This window comes from Mizuhopecten yessoensis, unplaced genomic scaffold, assembly GCF_002113885.1.
Source record: "Mizuhopecten yessoensis strain PY_sf001 unplaced genomic scaffold, ASM211388v2 scaffold11173, whole genome shotgun sequence".
NCBI classification, from domain to species: domain Eukaryota; kingdom Metazoa; phylum Mollusca; class Bivalvia; order Pectinida; family Pectinidae; genus Mizuhopecten; species Mizuhopecten yessoensis.
Window position 1 is genome coordinate 1,315,726 of NW_018408916.1, and position 19,898 is coordinate 1,335,623.

Here is a 19,898-nt window from a genome sequence, read left to right on the forward strand (position 1 = left end):
AGAGGTCCGGAAAAACACTTCGATCTAGGTCACATTTTCATATCAGTTTTGTCGTTTAAAAAACAGAAAGCACTTTATGGAAACTACAACTAAAGCGGTGTAATTTGGCCAAATTGCATCCAGCTCAATTACGCGTACTTGGAAGTTGCAAACAGGCTAGCAATGGATACCGATAGAAATCCTGTACATCACGCCATACCAACGTTTTATCTCCATCCAGACGGTATCACTCGTGCGAGTAAATTATTCATGAATGTAAAATTGTATTACCGGTATTATATTTGATATTAGGAAAAAAAACACATCAATTTTGAAATATGTTTGATTTAACATTTTCCCTCATTGACACAATACTTCATGTACAAATAATATATGGTTGCCGATCATGGTGGTATTATACTTTTTCAAATTAGTGAAATGTTTTTGGACGTATTGCATTTTTTACAGAAAACAGACCAGATAACCTGATAAATTCAACAGTGTACAGAAAACTTGCAATAAGCCCTTCCAGAAAGTAGATATATGTCAAATTCACTTTTTTTGTAGAAATAAATATATATTTATGGACAAGTATCCTATTGATCCTGTTGTTTTGAACTGTGGTCTTAATAACACACCTGATCTTTTATTTCATATTTAAAATGTATGTGGGAAGAGTAAAATATAAAGGCCCAGAACAATGAAATATTTAGTAAACTACAGCTGTAGTCTTATTACACTGGACCAAGCCCCTCTGCCGAGTGTGGCCCTAAATACACTCTGTAGAATCCCCGTTGGCCTAGATATCACATTAGTGTGATAGTCATCCTCTAACATACAAAATCACAAGGTATAAACTTGTGGAGAGGTGGATATGCAGTTGTATTATCAAGAAAAGTCGATATTAACCGGAGAGGATGCTGAGGTCGATATAATTTTCCAGGTCCATATAACCGCGTATTTAACGAAATAAAAGTCCTTAATTCTTACATTGAATACGAAATTGTTACCTTTGAACAAGATGAAATGTAAGAAAACCACCACAAAATCGCTCATCACTGACCTCCACGTGATTGTGATTCAATCAATGAGAATGTAGGAAAATATGATGTCATGTAATAAATAGCTGTTTTAATAGTCATTCCTTAACATACCATTCATGGAGGGGGGTGTAATATAGCATATCCAAACCATCGTGGTGAAGAACTAGAAGAACAATTTTCTTACCCCTATTAATCAACTGTTCCCTTATTCCAGTACCTTTTCAGATTTTTTTTATTTCTTTCACTAGACTAATGGTAGTACGCCAGATCATATGGGCACAGACTCCAATTTATGAGATTTTGATCTTTGTGTAATGAACTCTATTAAAATTCAACATGATAGCTCACGATCATGGATAAAAGTCATCATTTCCGATAAGTTGATCCTATGGCAAACAAACAGAGAAAAATCTGTCGGACCAACCTCACAGATAAGGCCATCGTTACTTTTTACAGTGCATCATCGTTGTATCTCTAGCAAGTTTATTTCTATACGATAGCAAACTTAACAAAAGGCCCAGAGGTCCTGTATCGCTTACCTGGATATGTAAGCAATCATGGCAAAATATTCTTCAAAGAAGACCCCACGGATAGGGCCAGACGCTGAGTCCAATCCTTGTAGCATATCTGTATTAGATTTGTCTTCCCTGGCAATTGTATGTAATGTGGTTATGGGGTGGGGATCTCAACTGTTTCCAAGTTGTGACTCAGAAACTAGGCTAGGTCCCTAGGGTTGTGGCCAGACCTTCTCCAAGGGTGGGACGTACCCGGCGCCATCCTAGAAGCGTATGTGCTTTCGTCTCTTTATACTCAGCAATTGTATATATGGTTACAGGGTTGGGCTCTCAACTGTTTACAAGTTGTGACTCAGAAACTAGGTCCCTAGGGGTGTGGCCAGACCCAAGGGTCAATTCTAATATCATAATTGTGTTCGTCTCTTTATGCCTAGCAATCTTATTTTTTGTTTTGGGATTGGGATCTCAACTGTTTCAAAGTTATGGCCAAGGAACTAAGTCTCCAGAGTGGGACCTGACCCCCAGGGCCATCCTGGAAGCATATGTGCATTCATCTCTTTATACTCAGCAATTGTATATACGGTTATAGGTCGGGGATCTCAACCATTACCAAGTTATAAACTATTTTTGGCCCTCCCCCGGGGTGATCAGCTTATCCATTTGTACTAGGGAAACTTCCAGCAAAATATAGTTGATATTCATTGCTTAATTCCAGAGAAGGAATTTTCTGAAAGCAAAATAACTAAATTACCTTTTTGGCCCCGTCCCTCAGCCCCCTGGGGAGTCAGCCTCACCATTGTACAATTTTGAATCCTCACTACCTAGGAATGCTACCAGTCAAATATGGTTAATATTCATTGCTTAGTTCCAAAGAAGTCGCTTAAACCAATATAGCCAAATAACCCTTTTTGGCCCCGCCCCTCAGTCCACTTGGGTGTCAGCCCCTCCATTTGTACAATTCTGAATCCCCACCTCCCATGAATGCTTTCAACCAAATAAGATTGATATCCAGTGCATAGTTCTAAGGAAGAAGTCGTTTATAGCAATAGAGCCAAATTGACCTCTTTTGGCCCCGCCCCTCAGCCCCACTATTGGCACAACTTTGAATCCCTACCACCTAGGGATGCTTTAAGTCAAATTCAGTTAAATTCCAATTAGTGGTTAAAAAGAAGTCATTTGAAGAAATTGTTGATGTCCGGACGGACGCCAGACGCACATGTATGGCATAAGCTCACCTTGGTCCTTCGGACCAGGTGAGCTATTAATAAAGTATCAAAATATCTTAAAGTATGTGTGTTTCAGGGTGTTATGGTAAAGGTTATATGAACTATATGAGTTAAAATCGAAAATGTTTCAGCCAATCGAAGGCCATTATGCACCTGGCCATCTTGGATTTTCAGAAAAGCAAGTAACAACACTTGTTGGGGACCTCATATAGAATATTTGTACCAAATTTGGAGTCAATCGGTAAGCTGTGCTTTAGAGGGAATCGAAAATGTCATAGCCAATCAGAATCTAGGGCGGCCATATTAGATTTTTGGATCAGCACTATAAGTAAGAAAACTTGTTGAAGACCTCATAGGGAACATTTGAACAAATGTTAAGAGTCAATTTGGGCAGTAGCTCCTGAGAAGACAAAGATGTCTCCGTCAATCAGAGACGAGGGCGGCAATCTTCAACTTTTAGATCGGCACTAAATGTAACAAAACTTAGTTTTGGAATCACATTTAGAACCTTTGTAACAAATTTGGAGTCAATCGGTGCAGCCGTTCTTAGCAATACATTGAACGTGTCTCAGCCAATCAGAGGATATGGCGACCATCTTGGATGTTCAAATTAGCACGAAAAGTAAGAACTCTTGTTGGGGACTCAAAAGAAACATTTCTACTAAGTTTGAATTCAACTGCTGCAGCTATTCTTATAGAAGAAGTCGAAAATTGCTCAGCCAACTGAGGCCAGGGTGGCCATCTTGAAGTTTTGGATCTGCTGAAAACAATTAGTACATTTAGTTGGGACATGATAAGAAACGTTTTAACCAAGGTTGAAGTCACTAGCTTCAGCCATTGTTGTGAGGAAGTTGAAAATGTCTAAGGCAATAAATAAGAGGTAATAGCGTCCATCTTGGATATTCAGATCAGCACTAGAAATAAGAACACTTGGTTGTGGTAAGTTCAAGGTTGCCATGACAATTTATAGAAAATCGTTGTCATCACTCTTGACCATTTCTAAACAGACATATAAGATTTGATTAATTTGAAAATGTATTTTAATAAAGTTATGAGGTATGTATAGAAAAAAATATGTTCACATAACACCCAATTTCATGAATATGATGGACAGACAGATGTGGGGGGGGGGGGGGGGGGATACAAAACGTGGTTAAACCCCAACAACCATAGGTTCCAATATCATCTCGTACTGAGCACAGTAACTATTACCAAACAGGAAAAAAATACCCAACACAAAATAACATTAAACAGTTTTTATTAAACAAAATATTGATATTAGTTATCACAAGTGTACACTTGGACAATATCTATTGGGCAGGTTGTATATTGATGTATAAATATAAATTAAGTTTAAACAAAAAAATATATATTTCGGATATTCTCTTCTGTATGATTCCATGCATTCCAAAATCAAAACAAGAGGCCCAGAGGGCCTATATCGCTCACCTGGATATCTAAGCAATCATGGCAAAATATTCTCCAAATGAGATCCAAGGAAATATGCCAGACCCCAAGGCCAATCCTTGTAGCATATCTGTATTTGATTTTTTATGCCCAGCAATTTTATGTATGGTAATGGGGTGGGGTTCTCAACTGTTTCCAAGCTGTGACTCCGAAACTAGGTCCCTAGGGTTGTGGCCAGACCCCAGGATCAATTCTAAAAACATGACTGCATTTGTCTCTTTTTGCCCAGCAGTTGTATATATAGTTTTGGGGTGGGGATCTCAACCGTTTCAAAGTTATGACCCAGGGGTTAAGTCTCCAAGGGTGGGGCCAGACCCTAGGGCCATCCTGGAAGCAAATGTGCATTCCTCTCTTTATACTCAGCAATTGTATATATGGTTATTTGGTGGGGATCTCAACCTTTTCCAAGTAATATTTTTTTTGGACACACCCTTTAGCCCGGGGGGTCAGCCCCACCAGACCCCCCCACCATTTGTACAATTTTGAATCCCTGCCTCCCATGAATGCTTCCGACCAAATATGGTCGATATCCATGGTATAGTTCTACGGAAGAAGTCGTTTATAGCAATATAGCCAAATTGCCCCCTTTTGGCCCAGCCCTCAGCCCCCTGGGGGGGTCAGCCCCACCATTTGTACAATTTTGAATCCCCAACACCTAGGGATGCTTCCAGTCAAATATGGTTGATATCTATCTCTTAGTTCCAGAGAAGAAGTCGCTTAAAGTAATATAGCTAAATAACCCTTTTTGGCCCCGCCCCTCAGCCGCCATGGGGGCCAGCCACAATCTTTGTACAATTTTGAATCCCTGCCTCCCATGAATGCTTCTGATTAAATATGATTGATATCCAGTGCATAGTTCTACAGAAGAAGTCGTTTGTAGCAATATAGCCAAAATGCCCTCTTTTGGCCCTGCCCCTCAGCCTCAGCCCCCTGGGGGGTCAGCCCAACCATTTGTACAATTTTGAATCCACACCACCTAGGGATGCTTCCAGTCAAATATGGTTAATATCCATCTCTTAGTTCCAGAGAAGATGTCGCTTAAAGCAATATATCCAAATTGCCCCCTTTTTGCCCAGCCCCTCAGCCCCCTGGGGGGTCAGCCCCACCATTTGTACAATTTTGAATCCCCACCACCTAGGGATGATTCCAGTCAAGTTTAGTTAAATTCCAATCAGTGGTTAAGAAGAAGAAGTCGTTTAAAGAAATTGTTGACGGACGCCACAGTATGGCATAAGCTCACCTTGGTCCTTCGGACCCGGTGAGCTAACAAGTGGCCCATGCACCTACATACACTTCAAATCATCAATGGTTAGATCATAATGTGGAAAGTTAATTCTGTAAAATTTCTTCCTGTTATTCTATGCAGACAAGGGATATGCCAAATATCATCACTGTAGCTATCATGGCTCTTTAACAATCATGTCACTTTTTAATATTTTTCAGTCCGACTTTATCCAAGCTATGTTATGTTAGAGACTGAATACTATGACTCTAGGCTTAAAGGTTCTTAATAAGTCAATTGAACTTTTTAAAACATGCGACATATTTTGACCAAGGTCATTCATTTGAACAAGGCAGACACTATATCCATACAAGCCTCACTACATGCCAAATGTATCAGTACTCTCGGCATGACGATTTTAGAAGTTGTTTGAATTGGGTTATCGTAATTCAGTTTAACAAGCTTTATAGCACTCCATTTCAGCCAGCTAGATGCCAAGTGTCATTACCCTAGTCTTTGTGAATCAAATTTGGAAAAGTTGATCGTTAGTGCCAAATGGCAACAGTGGACACAAAATCATAAGCTCACCAATAAAACCATAAGCTCACCACAGCTTTAGGCCGGAGAAGCTAAAAATAATTTAAACAACATTATAGAGTTGTCTGTAATATACATGTTAATGGATCTATACTTTGCTATCATTGCTTGTTAAAGATTATTCAAGGGAGATAACTTTTAATACACAAATCTGTTAAATGCAAGGTAATGTCTATATATTTCTTCAAGTAGGCTTTTTATCATAGCTGTATAAATTTAACAGAAACATGATTGTTTGATGTAGGGACACATTCACAATTTAACAAGAAATGACATCACAGAAACAAATTCATAAACAAATATGATCATTACACGAGTCTCTTCTGGTTATAATAACAGACAGGCAGGATTCCATTGTTGCCAATGAGGAAGCTCAGGAAGTAACGGTTTGACCTTGACCTGATTATATAACACTTTGTCACTCCTGGGATAGTCACCTACATGAGATTGGACCTGTTGCTGATCAGTGCCTGATTAGCTCAACAATAAGTTAATGTAAAATATTAATCTGGCATATTTACAAAATAATGTGAAAGTCACTAGTCAAATAACATGTAGAGATTTCAGCTTGGGTGATTGTAGAAAAAACCCACAAAAACAATTGCATTAACAATGTGTTTAGCCAATCAGATTTTGACCATCAGGACCAATGTTTCATCTATCACTGTGTGATAGGTAAGCAGACATGTTTGTTCAAGGTCAATGTCAATTATAATCAGCATTCATAACTGAGGTCAGGGGTCAGAGGTAAAGATATCACCAAATTGGACCTCTCCTGTTCTGCCTCCCTACAACTGAGGTCAGATCCAAATGAGGTCATATGTCAAGAGGTTAGAGGTTAGAGATCGTCACATACTGCTGGCAGAGGAAGCGCCAGAACTTGACCTGTCCTGACTTTCCTCCTGGCGACAGAAGGCTGACCCAAATGACTGGTTAGATGGGCAGTAATAGATGTCCTGGGGGTTGAACACCTGGTCTTTGTGCGCAGTACTTGAGTTGTTAGGTCCACAGCGGGCGGGATCAGTGGAAGAGGAAGTAGTCTGGTAACTAACCTACAATTATCATAACAGATTCACACATATTAACTTTTAAAAAAGAACATTAGTACCATGCCTCTGTAACACAATTATCAACTTTGTGAAAATCAAACAAAACAAACTTCATCATACTTACAGTATCAAATTCACGGAATGTAACATCGCTATCAAATCGGAGATCACCAAATGCAGAAGAAGAATCGGAAACTAGGCCCTCTGCATCTTCCTTGGCAGTGAAGATTTTGCTGGTACGAGCAACACAAGGCATGTAGTCGGGGAATGATCTGCCAGACCTGTATATACAGTCAATACTCTTTATATTGCAACTATTTCTCAAGAAAAATGTTGGCGTTAGAAAGGGGTTTTGGGATAAATAGAGGTGGATGTAAAGGAACCTTAAAGGAAATGTTGGCTGTAAAGGAGTTGGCAAATTAATTGAGAGGCATTGTATCACTGAATTTAACTACACAGGAGGTCGCTTCATTTATACAATAAAACCTGTCTAAAACAAACAGAACTGGAAATATTTGTTCAGATTATACAAGTTAACATAACAAAGGTTTTATTTACTTCATTTGAACATAACGATTGTAATGAAATACATAAAGTTGCTACAACAAGTTGCATCAACTTCGCTGATCCTATCTTTACAAAGAAAACTGTGTTACCATAGGTTTAAGGTTTTGTTGAGACAGGATTCTTGTTTATATAGGGTTTGGTTTAGACAGGTTTTGATTAGTCCTAGTCTCACTAATGTAGTCTAGGTCTCACAAAGTTATCTAAGTCTCACTGAGATAGGCTAGGACTCATTAAGGTAAGCTAAGTCGACCGTAGTCTTGGGATACCTATAGGATAGGCTACGACTCATTAAGGTAAGCCAAGTCGACGGTAGTCTTGGGATCCCTAAGATAGGCGAGGACTCACTAAGGTAAGCTAAGTCGACGGTAGTCTTGGGATCTCTAAGATAGGCTGGGACTCATTAAAGTAAGCTAAGTCGACGGTAGTCTTGGGATCCCTAAGATAGGCTAGGACTCACTAAGGTATCTAGGTTTCCCTAAGGTAAGCTAGCTAAGCCTTAGGTATAATCTAGAGTACACTCAGGAAAGCAAAGGCTCACCAAGTTTTACCCCTTGCCTTTAGGGTATTTGACCTGACAGTGTAACAAGGAATGTTATTATATTTTGGGCAACCATTTGAACTTTGACCCCTTGTCATGATCTTAACCTTTAGGATACAGACCCGGCAGTGTTCAGGTAGCACCATCTATTCATGATACCAACATTCATGAAGAAGTATTTACAAAGATGGTGTCAGTTGGAAGTTACAGTATGGACCTGGGATTAAAGTTTTCCTAGAAGTCAACAAACTTCATATCATTGGTTCACAAGACTTCTGAGACACCTGATTATCAACTATAGACCAGTTTACGCTGGGATTTTACATGTACAAGTCGAGGCATTATACCGTCTAACTAACCGGTGTTTGATCCAACATACAACTGAAATGATGACGACAGCAATGATGGCAACTGCAACTGCTGAAGTCACACCAATGATTATTGACCGAGTATCATCTGCAGTTGTCTCCCCCTGGACTGCAGCATCCACATCACCACAGGTGGCACCGCTATATCCTCCTACACAACTAAACAAGACATACATTTTACTTGCATCAACAGCAAACTGTTACAAAATATTAAAGAAAATTCCATCTCTACATAACCTGAAGACCTGTCCAAACTGTTGTTTGCATGTATGAACCTTTTTTTTTTATATATACCTACCTACAATATTGCACTTGGTTATCTTCAGCTATCACACACTTTCCACCATTTTCACATTTCTTTTCACAAAGGTTTTCCTCGTTGCTGTGATGGTATTCCACATGTTGTATCCCAAGGTGCACTTTGGCAGGTGGAGCCACTTTGGGAAGATTGAGATTCACCGACCTAGGAGTGGATGACGTAGGATTATCAGTTGTTAGTCTGGGAGATGACATCACTTTGTATGGTGGCTCCCTCTGGGGGTTTTCAGTTGATGATCGAGGAGTTGTCTTCACTTTGTATGGTGAATCCGTCAAGGAGTTTTCAGATCTGGAAATTGTTTTCACTTGGTATGGTGGCTCCAGCGTGGGGTTTTCAGGAGTTGGTTTAGGAGTGGTCTTGATTCTGTATGGCGACTCAATCTGCAGGGTTTCAGTTGCTGGTTTAGGAGTAGACATCATTGGTTCTGTGACAGTCATTACACTGGTTTTTCCATCTAAAACATCATTTGTTTTAAATGAATAGGCAACAATACACAGATAACTTTCCCTATATATATATACCATTTCAACGTCGATGAAAGCTTTCAAAATACATAAATACATATTGCAAATATCAAGCTAAAACAGATCACAGAAATACTCTTTTAAATACAAAATTACCTCACAACCTTTACATGAGAACATGTACACCTCAAAGACACAAAACAGATATTAAAAGCTCTTTATTAATAACAGAATTCGAGAGATGAGGTGGCAGTTACAACACAACATTTCAAAGGTCTACCTTTACATGCTTTGACAGAGCCTGGTAGGAACTGGAAGCCATCGGGACAGTAACAGTTAGCTCCCCTGGGAGTAACCAAACACAAGTGAGAACAGCGCCTGGCTCTACATACGTCAGTCACTGGAAACATAAATTGTACATTCATGTTCTATGTTGTCAACGAAAACGTCACTGTTATGCTCTCTTTAAATTTATTAACATGACGGTTATCAAATTTATTTGAATATTACAACAAATATTGACGGATAAGCATGATGATATCAACACAAGTTTGGAACCTTTTTCTCCTATAAAGTTTGAATGATGTCTGGAAAACCATAAAAATCTTTTGAAAATCGAAATTTTCCTTTTTCTGACAGGGAAGACACGTACTTCTTTGAATCATGATCATGATGTCACATTTGAAGATGCCAGTGCATAGCATTGTTACAAGACATCGTAATTAAAACACTACATGGTCAATGAAATCATGTCAAGGTTATTTATCATACGGAAATGTTTACCGACTCAACTGCATTTATATCCATTATAATCAGAAGTTACAGGAGACATGACAAATATACGAACAATTCTATAATGTTAGTATCAGCTAGCTTAGCTACTTCACCCATGAAGTCACATTTGAACTCTTCCAATTCAAAGGTTGGAAAAGTTCATTATGAAATTTCAGGGGTGAATGAGTTAAGAACAAATATGGACATGCAGGTGTTCAGGTGAAGTCCAAAGCACTTTTGTTCTTTGTTGATTCTACTGAATTTCCTTCAGTCGTAAAGTCGTTTTACATACTTTGATGTGCCTGTTGGAAGGGGTGGACTATTCTCAGACAACTGGGAGTGGATAGTAGCTGGATGACACCAGTCTGTTGACCACCGGGTTTGCTATACAGGTACACAACCTTTGACCTCTTGTCCATCAGATACAGAGTATTCTCAAACACCGATACACTGGAGAAATGACGAACATTTACCCCATTCAGTACATTTTGCCTGAAATTAAAACTAATATCTTTTAGAAATCTTCAATTCATCATCAAATACAATAGCATATGACAGATAAGAACAATATATGTTAACATTATTTGGGTTTGAGAACGTTCAGAATTGATTAAAAGCAAACAATACACAAATGGGTAGCTTAGATCTGTCTACTTATAGCTGTGTGATTTTTACATACCAATCAGTTAACTCATTACCTCAAACAAACACCTACATCATCGTTTGTAAAGCAAACAAATCAGTCAATCACCTGAAATTGTGGTTGAAAATAGTAATAGAAATTCCACAAGTTAAAATGTTTTTCTTCCTCCATGTCAGCTAATCTAAAATTTCAATTTTTTTACAATTTTTGTGAGAAACTATCACAAACTGTGGAACTTTAATATTTTTTATGTTACTTACTTCTGTAAAGACGTGTATTTACAGATCTGAATCAGTTTGAATGGTTTTTTTTTCTTTTTCCTTTGTATCAAACTTAAATTTTACCTCCTTTTGCCATCCATATCACTGGACCACACCTGATTGGCCGGGGAACTGATCCAGTAAATGCGGTCATTGGCATAATCGATGGTCAGTGCAAGGACAGACTGACCTACTGTGGCCTCCACCAAAACAGTCAGATTCCTACCGTCCATCCCCATCCTCATAATGGTCCCATCTCTAGTGCTGGTCCACAGCATCCAGCTGTTATACAGATCAAACAGGTTATACAGATGTATACAGTCAAACAGGTTATACAGATGAATACAGTCAAACAGGTTATACAGATGTATTCAGATAAAACAGGTTATACAGATGTATACAGTCAAACAAGTTATACAGATGTATACAGTCAAACAGGTTATAGAGATCAAACAGGTTATACAGATGTATACAGATCATTTAGGTTATACAGATGTATACAGTCAAACAGGATATACAGATGTATACAGTCAAACAGGTTATTCAGATGTATACAGTCAAACAGGTTATACAGATCAAACGGGTTATACAGATGTATACAGTCAAACAGGATATACAGATGTATACAGTCAAACAGGTTAAACAGATGTATACAGATCAAACAGGTTATACCGATGTATACAGTCAAACAGGTTATACAGATCAAACGGGTTATACAGATGTATACAGTCAAACAGGATATACAGATGTATACAGTCAAACAGGTTATTCAGATGTATACAGTCAAACAGGTTATACAGATGAATACAGTCAAACAGGGTATACAGATGTATACAGATCAAACAGGTTGTACAGATGTATACAGATCAAACAGGTTATACCGATGTATACAGTCAAACAGGTTATACAGATGAATACAGTCAAACAGGGTATACAGATGTATACAGATCAAACAGGTTGTACAGATGTATACAGATCAAACAGGTTATACCGATGTATACAGTCAAACAGGTTATACAGATCAAACGGGTTATACAGATGTATACAGTCAAACAGGTCATACAGATCAAACAGGTTATACAGATGTATGCAGTCAAACAGGTTCTACAGATGTATACAGTCAAACAGGTTATACATCTGTATACAGATCCAACAGGTTATACAGATGTATACAGTCAAATTGGCTATACAGATCAAACAGGTTATACAGATGTTTACAGATCAAACAGGTTATACAGATGTATGCAGTCAAACAGGTTCTACAGATGTATACAGTCAAACAGGTTATACAGATGTATTCAGATAAAACAGGTTATACAGATGTATACAGATCAAACAGGTTGTACAGATGTATACAGATCAAACAGGTTATACATATGTTTACAGATCAAACAGGTTATACATCTGTATACAGTCAAACAGGTTATACATCTGTATACAGATCCAACAGGTTATACAGATGTATACAGTCAAACAGGATATACAGATGTATACAGTCAAACAGGTTAAACAGATGTATACAGATCAAACAGGTTATACAGATGTTTACAGATCAAACAGGTTATACAGATGTATACAGATCATTTAGGTTATACAGATGTATACAGTCAAACAGGGTATACAGATGTTTACAGATCAAACAGGTTATACAGATGTATAAAGTCAAACAGGTTATACAGATGTATACAGAGCAAACAGGTTATACAGATGTATACAGTCAAACATGTTATACAGATGTATACAGTCAAACAGGTTATACAGATGTATACAGTCAAACAGGTTCATTGAGACAATGAAATAAACTTATGGCTTATTATCAGATCAATTTGTGTTCGCTGACATGGAACAGCAGTTGGTCTCGAGAACATCTGTGTTACCAACTATACCTACAGCCAATTGCTTTCTTAGGTCCTGTGTGATCTGTTGATATACGCTTTAACTGTATTTTGTGAAATCATAATTTACTCTGTCCATAAAGACCATCCAACAAGAAAGGAATCAAACTGACAGAAGTTATAGTCATGTGGTCTTTAAATCCGATTTACCTCTTTGAATTGTGACCTTAAAATTCAACATTGCAGAGCTTTTCATAATGGCCTATATAATTACCTATCATATGTTAGTCCAGGTGACCTTGACATTGAACCTTCACCCTCCTACAAATACATCATACTATATAAATATACATACCCGATTACCGGATGGAGGGCGATGGAATTGACCGGTTCATATCGTAGGGTGCGACAGAGGATGGGCAGGGACTGGAGACTGCACACACCTAGAGTGCCATGTTGACCATCCGTGTAGTATACATTACGGCCAATCCAGTCATATGACAGATCGGTCACTTTACTGCCAAGTGTGGTCAAGCGTGTCACATTTTTTTCAGTCCTCTTGTAAAGGAAAAGTGCTTCCTGAATGGTGAAAAAAATGGGTTTCTACAATATTCCTTCAGGTGCTTACAAATATTGTATATCAGTTAAATGACTAGTCAGCCCCTAAAAACAATTGAAGGAGTGAAGCTGATATCAAAATACATTTTTATGGACTACTGACTGTAAACTGATGAAAAAAGTAATCAGATGATTGAGGCAAAGCCTCCATAGCAGATGTCAGCCATATCTGATAAGGGGATAGTATCTCAGACCTAGACCTTAAATCTTTTTAAACTCCTATTGCAAATCTACATTTCACAGTATATCACCATGTCAAATTTCAGAAAGATTCGTCTTTACGTTTTGGAGATAATCTCCAGAAACAAAAGTGTGGAACGACAGACAGACGGACAGACACTGTGAAGGCCTTATTTATTTTGACATCAGTTGATAAAGCTCACTGTAAAACAATGGTATTTGCCAGTACTGACCTGTACAGATGTTACAAATATAATGTCTCCAGTCTCCATGACAACATCCAAGGCTGTGACAAACCCACTGGCTTCACCAATCATGAGCTCCTCTATCTGACCTTGGTCGTTAACCTTGTCAATGCCACCAGTTCCACCAATCACTAAATAGGGGTGTGGCTCTGTCATTGTGAAATACTTCAATTAATATGGTTATATAAATTTAGTTTTTTGAATGTTTGTGGCTAATATCCACCTTATCAACTATTCATTGCTCCTTTCCATTGATGTTTTGAATATTGAATAATATCTATCGCTCATTTGAATATTCGTTGGTCATATTCTTTGCATTCATTCACCTTGGGCATGGCACAGGGATCCATTCTTGGTGTAACCATGGACACAGCTACAGGAATGGCTGCCATCTTTGTTGTCACACAGCTGACTACAGCCACCGTTGTTATTTTCACACTCATCCACATCCCTGCATCCTTTTTGGTCATCTGACAGCTGGTATCCTCGACGACAGTCACATCTGGGTCCCTTGGGCGTTTCTCTACAGATGTGGTGACACTGGTTTGGTTGTTGACAGGCAGCACCTTGAAGATATACATGTAGACTGTTTTAGAACTTTTTCGACCAAAATTAGCTTTTACTAAAGTTAAGATATGGTGAAACTGCCATTAAATTGAATATGAATACCAGTCAAAATCAAGGAACAGTAAAACCTCAGTATAATAACATTTGTTTCATTTACATCCCGACTAACTGCTGACAAATTTAGTGGTCCTTTTACCTTAACAAATATCTTTTAGTTGTTTCTCATGATGCATTGTCAAACCCCTTTATAATGCCAATATTTCACTCAGAAATAGTGACAATACACCCAAAGTTTTACTCACAAGGAGACCTGTCTTAATTAAGGAACAGGGGTGGGTTTTTTTCCAGTGCTAGATGCATGGATATTAAATAGCACTGGTCTTAGCTGTGTGATCATTTGAAGATTTATTTGTCATACTTGGTTTCCTGATGAGATTCTGTGTTACGTAAAGGTATATGTTGTACTGTAGACATGACTAATCCTACTGAGTGGTTTACTTTCATTTTCTAGCACAACTTGTTGTGTTGGTGTAATTTTGTATAACCTCTGAAAATGATACCTATACACACTGTTAAAAGTTTGAAACCAAAATTTACCTCCACCCCAACTGATCCCTGTACATTTCTATGGCTGCAGCATTCCTATAGTCCTATTATGACCAAAGTTAAGTATTTTGACAAGTCTGATTTGATCGAACACTGTAGGACAGACAATGGACAACAGAGGAGAAATGCCCTCCCAACATTGAAAAGAAATCCTAGCTGTCCTTGAAGGGACCATCCATCTATGACCACAGAGCTGTGGGAAGTTGTTAGTTGTTACGGCCAGCCAATACCCTGTTACTTATGCTTAGGGAGGGGGAACCCCTATCCTAGAGGAACAATTTACCTGTTACCCATGTCTGTGGGGATATCCTTACCTCGGACCATTTACATGTGACCTATAGCTGTGGGAAGATTCCCTACCCTTAGTGAACCAATGACCTGTTACTTATATCTGTGGGGATATCCTTACCTAGGACCATTAACAGGTGACCTATAACTGTGGGGAGATTCCCTACCCTTTGTGAACCAATGAACTGTTATTTATATCTGTGGGGATATCCTTACCTAGGACCATTAACAATTGACCTATAACTGTGGAGAGATTCCCTACCCTTTGTGAACCAATGACCTGTTACTTATAGCTGTGGGGATATCCTTACCTAGGACCATTAACATGTGACCTATAAATGAGGGAGATTCCCTACCCTTTGTGAACCAATGACCTGTTACTTATAGCTGTGGGGATATCCTTACCTAGGACCATTAACAGGTGACCTATAACTGTGGGGAGATTCCCTACCCTTAGTGAACCAATGACCTGTTACTTATATCTGTGGGGATATCCTTACCTCGGACCATTTACATGTGACCTATAAATGTGGGAGATTCCCTACCCTTAGTGAACCAATGACCTGTTACTTATATCTGTGGGGATATCCTTACCTCGGACCATTTACATGTGACCTATAAATGAGGGAGATTCCCTACCCTTAGTGAACTAATGACCCATGATCTCACCTGTGAGAGACTTTGGAGTTGGAGATGTTGTTTGATCACATAGACTTGGATCTTCTTCCTCCCCATCAGTACAGTCAGGCTGCCCGTCACACAGGTAGGAGCGGTCAGTTATACAATGACCATCATGACAGCGGAACACACATTTAGAGTCAAGAACAGCTGAAAACACAACACAGCCATGTAGTCATTTTCTCAACCCATTAGTGGAAGCTTAAAACTTTTTGATAGACCGATGGTCTTTATAACCAGGTTGCCAATAGAACAATAGAGAAAAATAATCAACTGGGTAAATATAAAATCTGACAGTAGTAATAGCTAGGTTTAGCTATTTAACAGATGGTAGTTATAAACAAGTTGTAGGTAAATACAGGTGAATTTTCATAGGGAGATAGTAGTTGTAGATATGAGGTACTTAAAGACAGGCTGTAGCTAGATGGGTGGTATTTCTACACATGTAGTAATTATGGATAGATGATAGTTACAGACAGGTGGTATTTCTACACAGGTGGTAGCTATGGACAGGTGGTAGTTATAGACAGGTTGAATTTCTACACAGGTAGTAGCTATGGACAGGTGGTAGTTATAGACAGGTGGTATTTCCACACAGGTAGTAGCTATGGACAGGTGGTAGTTATAGACAGGTTGAATTTCTACACAGGTAGTAGCTATGGACAGGTGGTAGTTATAGACAGGTGGTATTTATACACAGGTAGTAGCTATGGACAAATGATAGTTATAAACTGGTAATCTAAAAGGCCAGGTAATAGGAAAGCACCTAAACTTGACATAGAGTGATCATTTCACTGTAGAATGAAGCTAGATTATTTCCCCTAGAACAATATATATCCACTAACCTTGACATGCATGTCCATCTTCCTCGAGAATGAATCCGTCGGAACACTTACAGGTTACTTCACTTCCCTGACTAAAGCAAAAGTGGCTGCATCCACCGTTGTTCCGTCCACATCCATCAACTTCAAAATACGTTAAGGATATATATACGTTGAAACATACATGAATTGCATGAAATAAACAACTATGTGTAGTCAAAGTCCAGAATGTCTGGTAGAAAGCAATACACTGTACTGTATCATAACTGTAAACAATACACTGTACTGTATCATAACTGTAAACAATACACTGTACTGTATCATAACTGTAAGCAATACACTGTACTGTATCATAACTGTAAGCAATACACTGTACTGTATCGTAACTGTAAACAATACACTGTACTGTATCATAACTGTAAGCAATACACTGTACTGTATCATAACTGTAAACAATACACTGTACTGTATCATAACTGTAAGCAATACACTGTACTGTATCATAACTGTAAGCAATACACTGTACTGTATCATAACTGTAAACAATACACTGTACTGTATCATAACTGTAAGCAATACACTGTACTGTATCATAACTGTAAGCAATACACTGTACTGTATCATAACTGTAAACAATACACTGTACTGTATCATAACTGTAAGCAATACACTGTACTGTATCATAACTGTAAGCAATACACTGTACTGTATCATAACTGTAAACAATAGGCCCAGAGGGCCTGTATTGCTCACCTGGATACCTAAGCAATCATGGCAAACTATTCTCCAAATGAGATCAAGGGAATATGCCAGACCCTAAGGCCAATCCTTGTAGCATAGCTACATATATGTATATTAGATTTTTCATGCCCAGAAATTTTATGTATGGTTATGGGGTGGGGATCTCAACTGTTTCCAAGCTTTGACTCAGAAACTAGGTCCCTAGAGTTGTGGCCAGACCCCAGGATCAATTCTAATATCGTGACTGCATTTGTCTCTTTTTGCCAAGCATTTGTATATATAGTTTTGGGGTGGGGATCTCAACCGTTTCAAAGTTATGACCCAGGGGCCAAGTCTGCAAGGGTGGGGCAGACCCTGGGATCAATTCTAATGTCATGAGTGCATTCGTCTCTTTATGCCCAACAATTGTATATATAGTTTTGGGGTGGGGATATTAACCATTTCAAAGTTATGACCCAGGGGTTAAGTCTCCAAGGGTGGGGCAGTCCCCAAGGCCAACCTGGAAGCATATGTGCAATCATCTCTTTATACTCAGCAATTGTATATATACGGTTATAGGGTGGGGCTCTCAACTGTTTCCAAGCTGTGACTAAGAAACTAGGTCCCTAGGGGTTCGGTCAGACCCCAGGGTCTATTCTGATATCATGATTGCATTCGTCTCTTTATGCCCAGCATTTGTATATATAGTTTTGGGGTGGGGATCTCAACCGTTTTAAAGTTATGGCCCAGGGACTATGTCTCCAAGGGTGGGGCCAGACCCTAGGGACATCCTGGAAGCAAATGTGCATTCTTCTCTTTATACTCAGCAATTGTATATATGGTTATATGGTGGGGATCTCAACCATTTCCAAGTAATACATTTTATTGGCCCCACCCCTTAGCCCGGGGGGTCAGCCCCACCATTTGTACAATTTTGAATCCCTGCCTCCCATGAATACTTCCGACCAAATATGATCAATATCCATGGCATAGTTCTGCAGAAGAAGTCATTTATAGCAATATAACCAAATTGCCCCCTTTTGGCCCCGCCCCTCAGCCCCCTGGGGGGTCAGCCCAACCGTTTGTACAATTTTGAATCTCCACCACCTAGAGATGCTTCCAGTCAAATAAGGTTGATATCCATCACTTAGTTCCAGAGAAGAAGTCACTTAAAGCAGTATAGCCAAATACCCTTTTTGGCCCTGCCCCTCAGCCCCCTGGGGGGTCAGCCACACCATTTGTACAATTTTAAATCCCTGCCTCCCAGGAATGCTTTTGATCAAATATGATTGATATCCAGTGCACAGTTCTACAGAAGAAGTCGTTTGTAGCAATATAGCCAAATTGCCCCCTTTTGGCCCCGCCCCTAAGCCCCCTGGGGAGTCAGCCCCACCATTTGTACAATTTTTAATCACCACCACCTAGGGATGCTTCCAGTCAAATATGGTTGATATCCACTTCTTAGTTTCAGAGAAGAAGTCGCTTAAAGTAATATTGGCAAATTGACCCCTTTTGGCCCCGCCCCTCAGCCCCCTGGGGGGTCAGCCCCACCATTTGTACAATTTTGAATCCCCACCACCTAGGGATGCTTCCAGTCAAATTTAGTTTAATTCCAACCAGTGGTTAAGAAGAAGAAGTCGTTTAAAGAAATTGTTGACGTACAGACGGACGGACGACGGACGGACGACGGACGCCACGGTATGGCATAAGCTCACCTTGGCCCTTTGGACCAGGTGAGCTAACAATACACTGTACTGTATCATAACTGTAAGCAATTAATACACTGTACTGTATCATAACTGTAAGCAATACACTGTACTGTATCATAACTGTAAGCAATACACTGTAATGTATCGTAACTGTAAGCAATACACTGTACTGTATCATAACTGTAAGCAATACACTGTACAGTATCATAACTGTAAGCAATACACTGTACTGTATCATAAATGTAAGCAATACACTGTACTGTATCATGACTGTAAGCAATACACTGTACTGTATCATAACTGTAAGAAAACAGACATTGTACAAATACGATTTGACAGGAGGAAGACTTAATATAATACAAGAGGCCCATGGGCCTTAACGGTCACCTGATATATTTATACAGAGAGTTGATTTTGTTTTTAACATGAACAGAAATATTATTCAAAGTGACAAAAAACAATAAAACCACCTTACTCAATATCTAGCATACAGATTTCAGACTAAAAAGGATTTGAAACTAGCACCTCTGATTCTTAACAAGGAAAATGAAGAAATTTTAGCACACTGACTCCTTTGAGCCCCACCCTACAGCCCTTGGG

At 39.0% G+C, this 19,898-nt stretch overlaps 1 protein-coding gene across 1 annotated transcript in view; it reads right to left on the bottom strand.

The window, feature by feature from the left end:
- Positions 1-5,427: 5,427 nt before the first annotated feature.
- LOC110467485 (prolow-density lipoprotein receptor-related protein 1-like) overlaps positions 5,428-19,898 on the bottom strand; it is a 34,853-nt gene continuing 20,382 nt past the window's right edge. Inside the window, exons 18-29 of the mRNA XM_021524692.1 lie at positions 16,894-17,013; positions 16,040-16,198; positions 14,236-14,475; positions 13,898-14,058; positions 13,222-13,445; positions 11,116-11,313; positions 10,421-10,620; positions 9,635-9,754; positions 8,870-9,344; positions 8,563-8,730; positions 7,223-7,379; positions 5,428-7,101 (exon numbers count right to left, since the gene is read on the bottom strand). Of these exons, the coding sequence (XP_021380367.1) occupies positions 6,898-7,101; positions 7,223-7,379; positions 8,563-8,730; positions 8,870-9,344; positions 9,635-9,754; positions 10,421-10,620; positions 11,116-11,313; positions 13,222-13,445; positions 13,898-14,058; positions 14,236-14,475; positions 16,040-16,198; positions 16,894-17,013 (2,426 nt within the window). The 3' untranslated portion in view covers positions 5,428-6,897. The remainder of the gene's footprint in view (positions 7,102-7,222; positions 7,380-8,562; positions 8,731-8,869; positions 9,345-9,634; positions 9,755-10,420; positions 10,621-11,115; positions 11,314-13,221; positions 13,446-13,897; positions 14,059-14,235; positions 14,476-16,039; positions 16,199-16,893; positions 17,014-19,898) is intronic.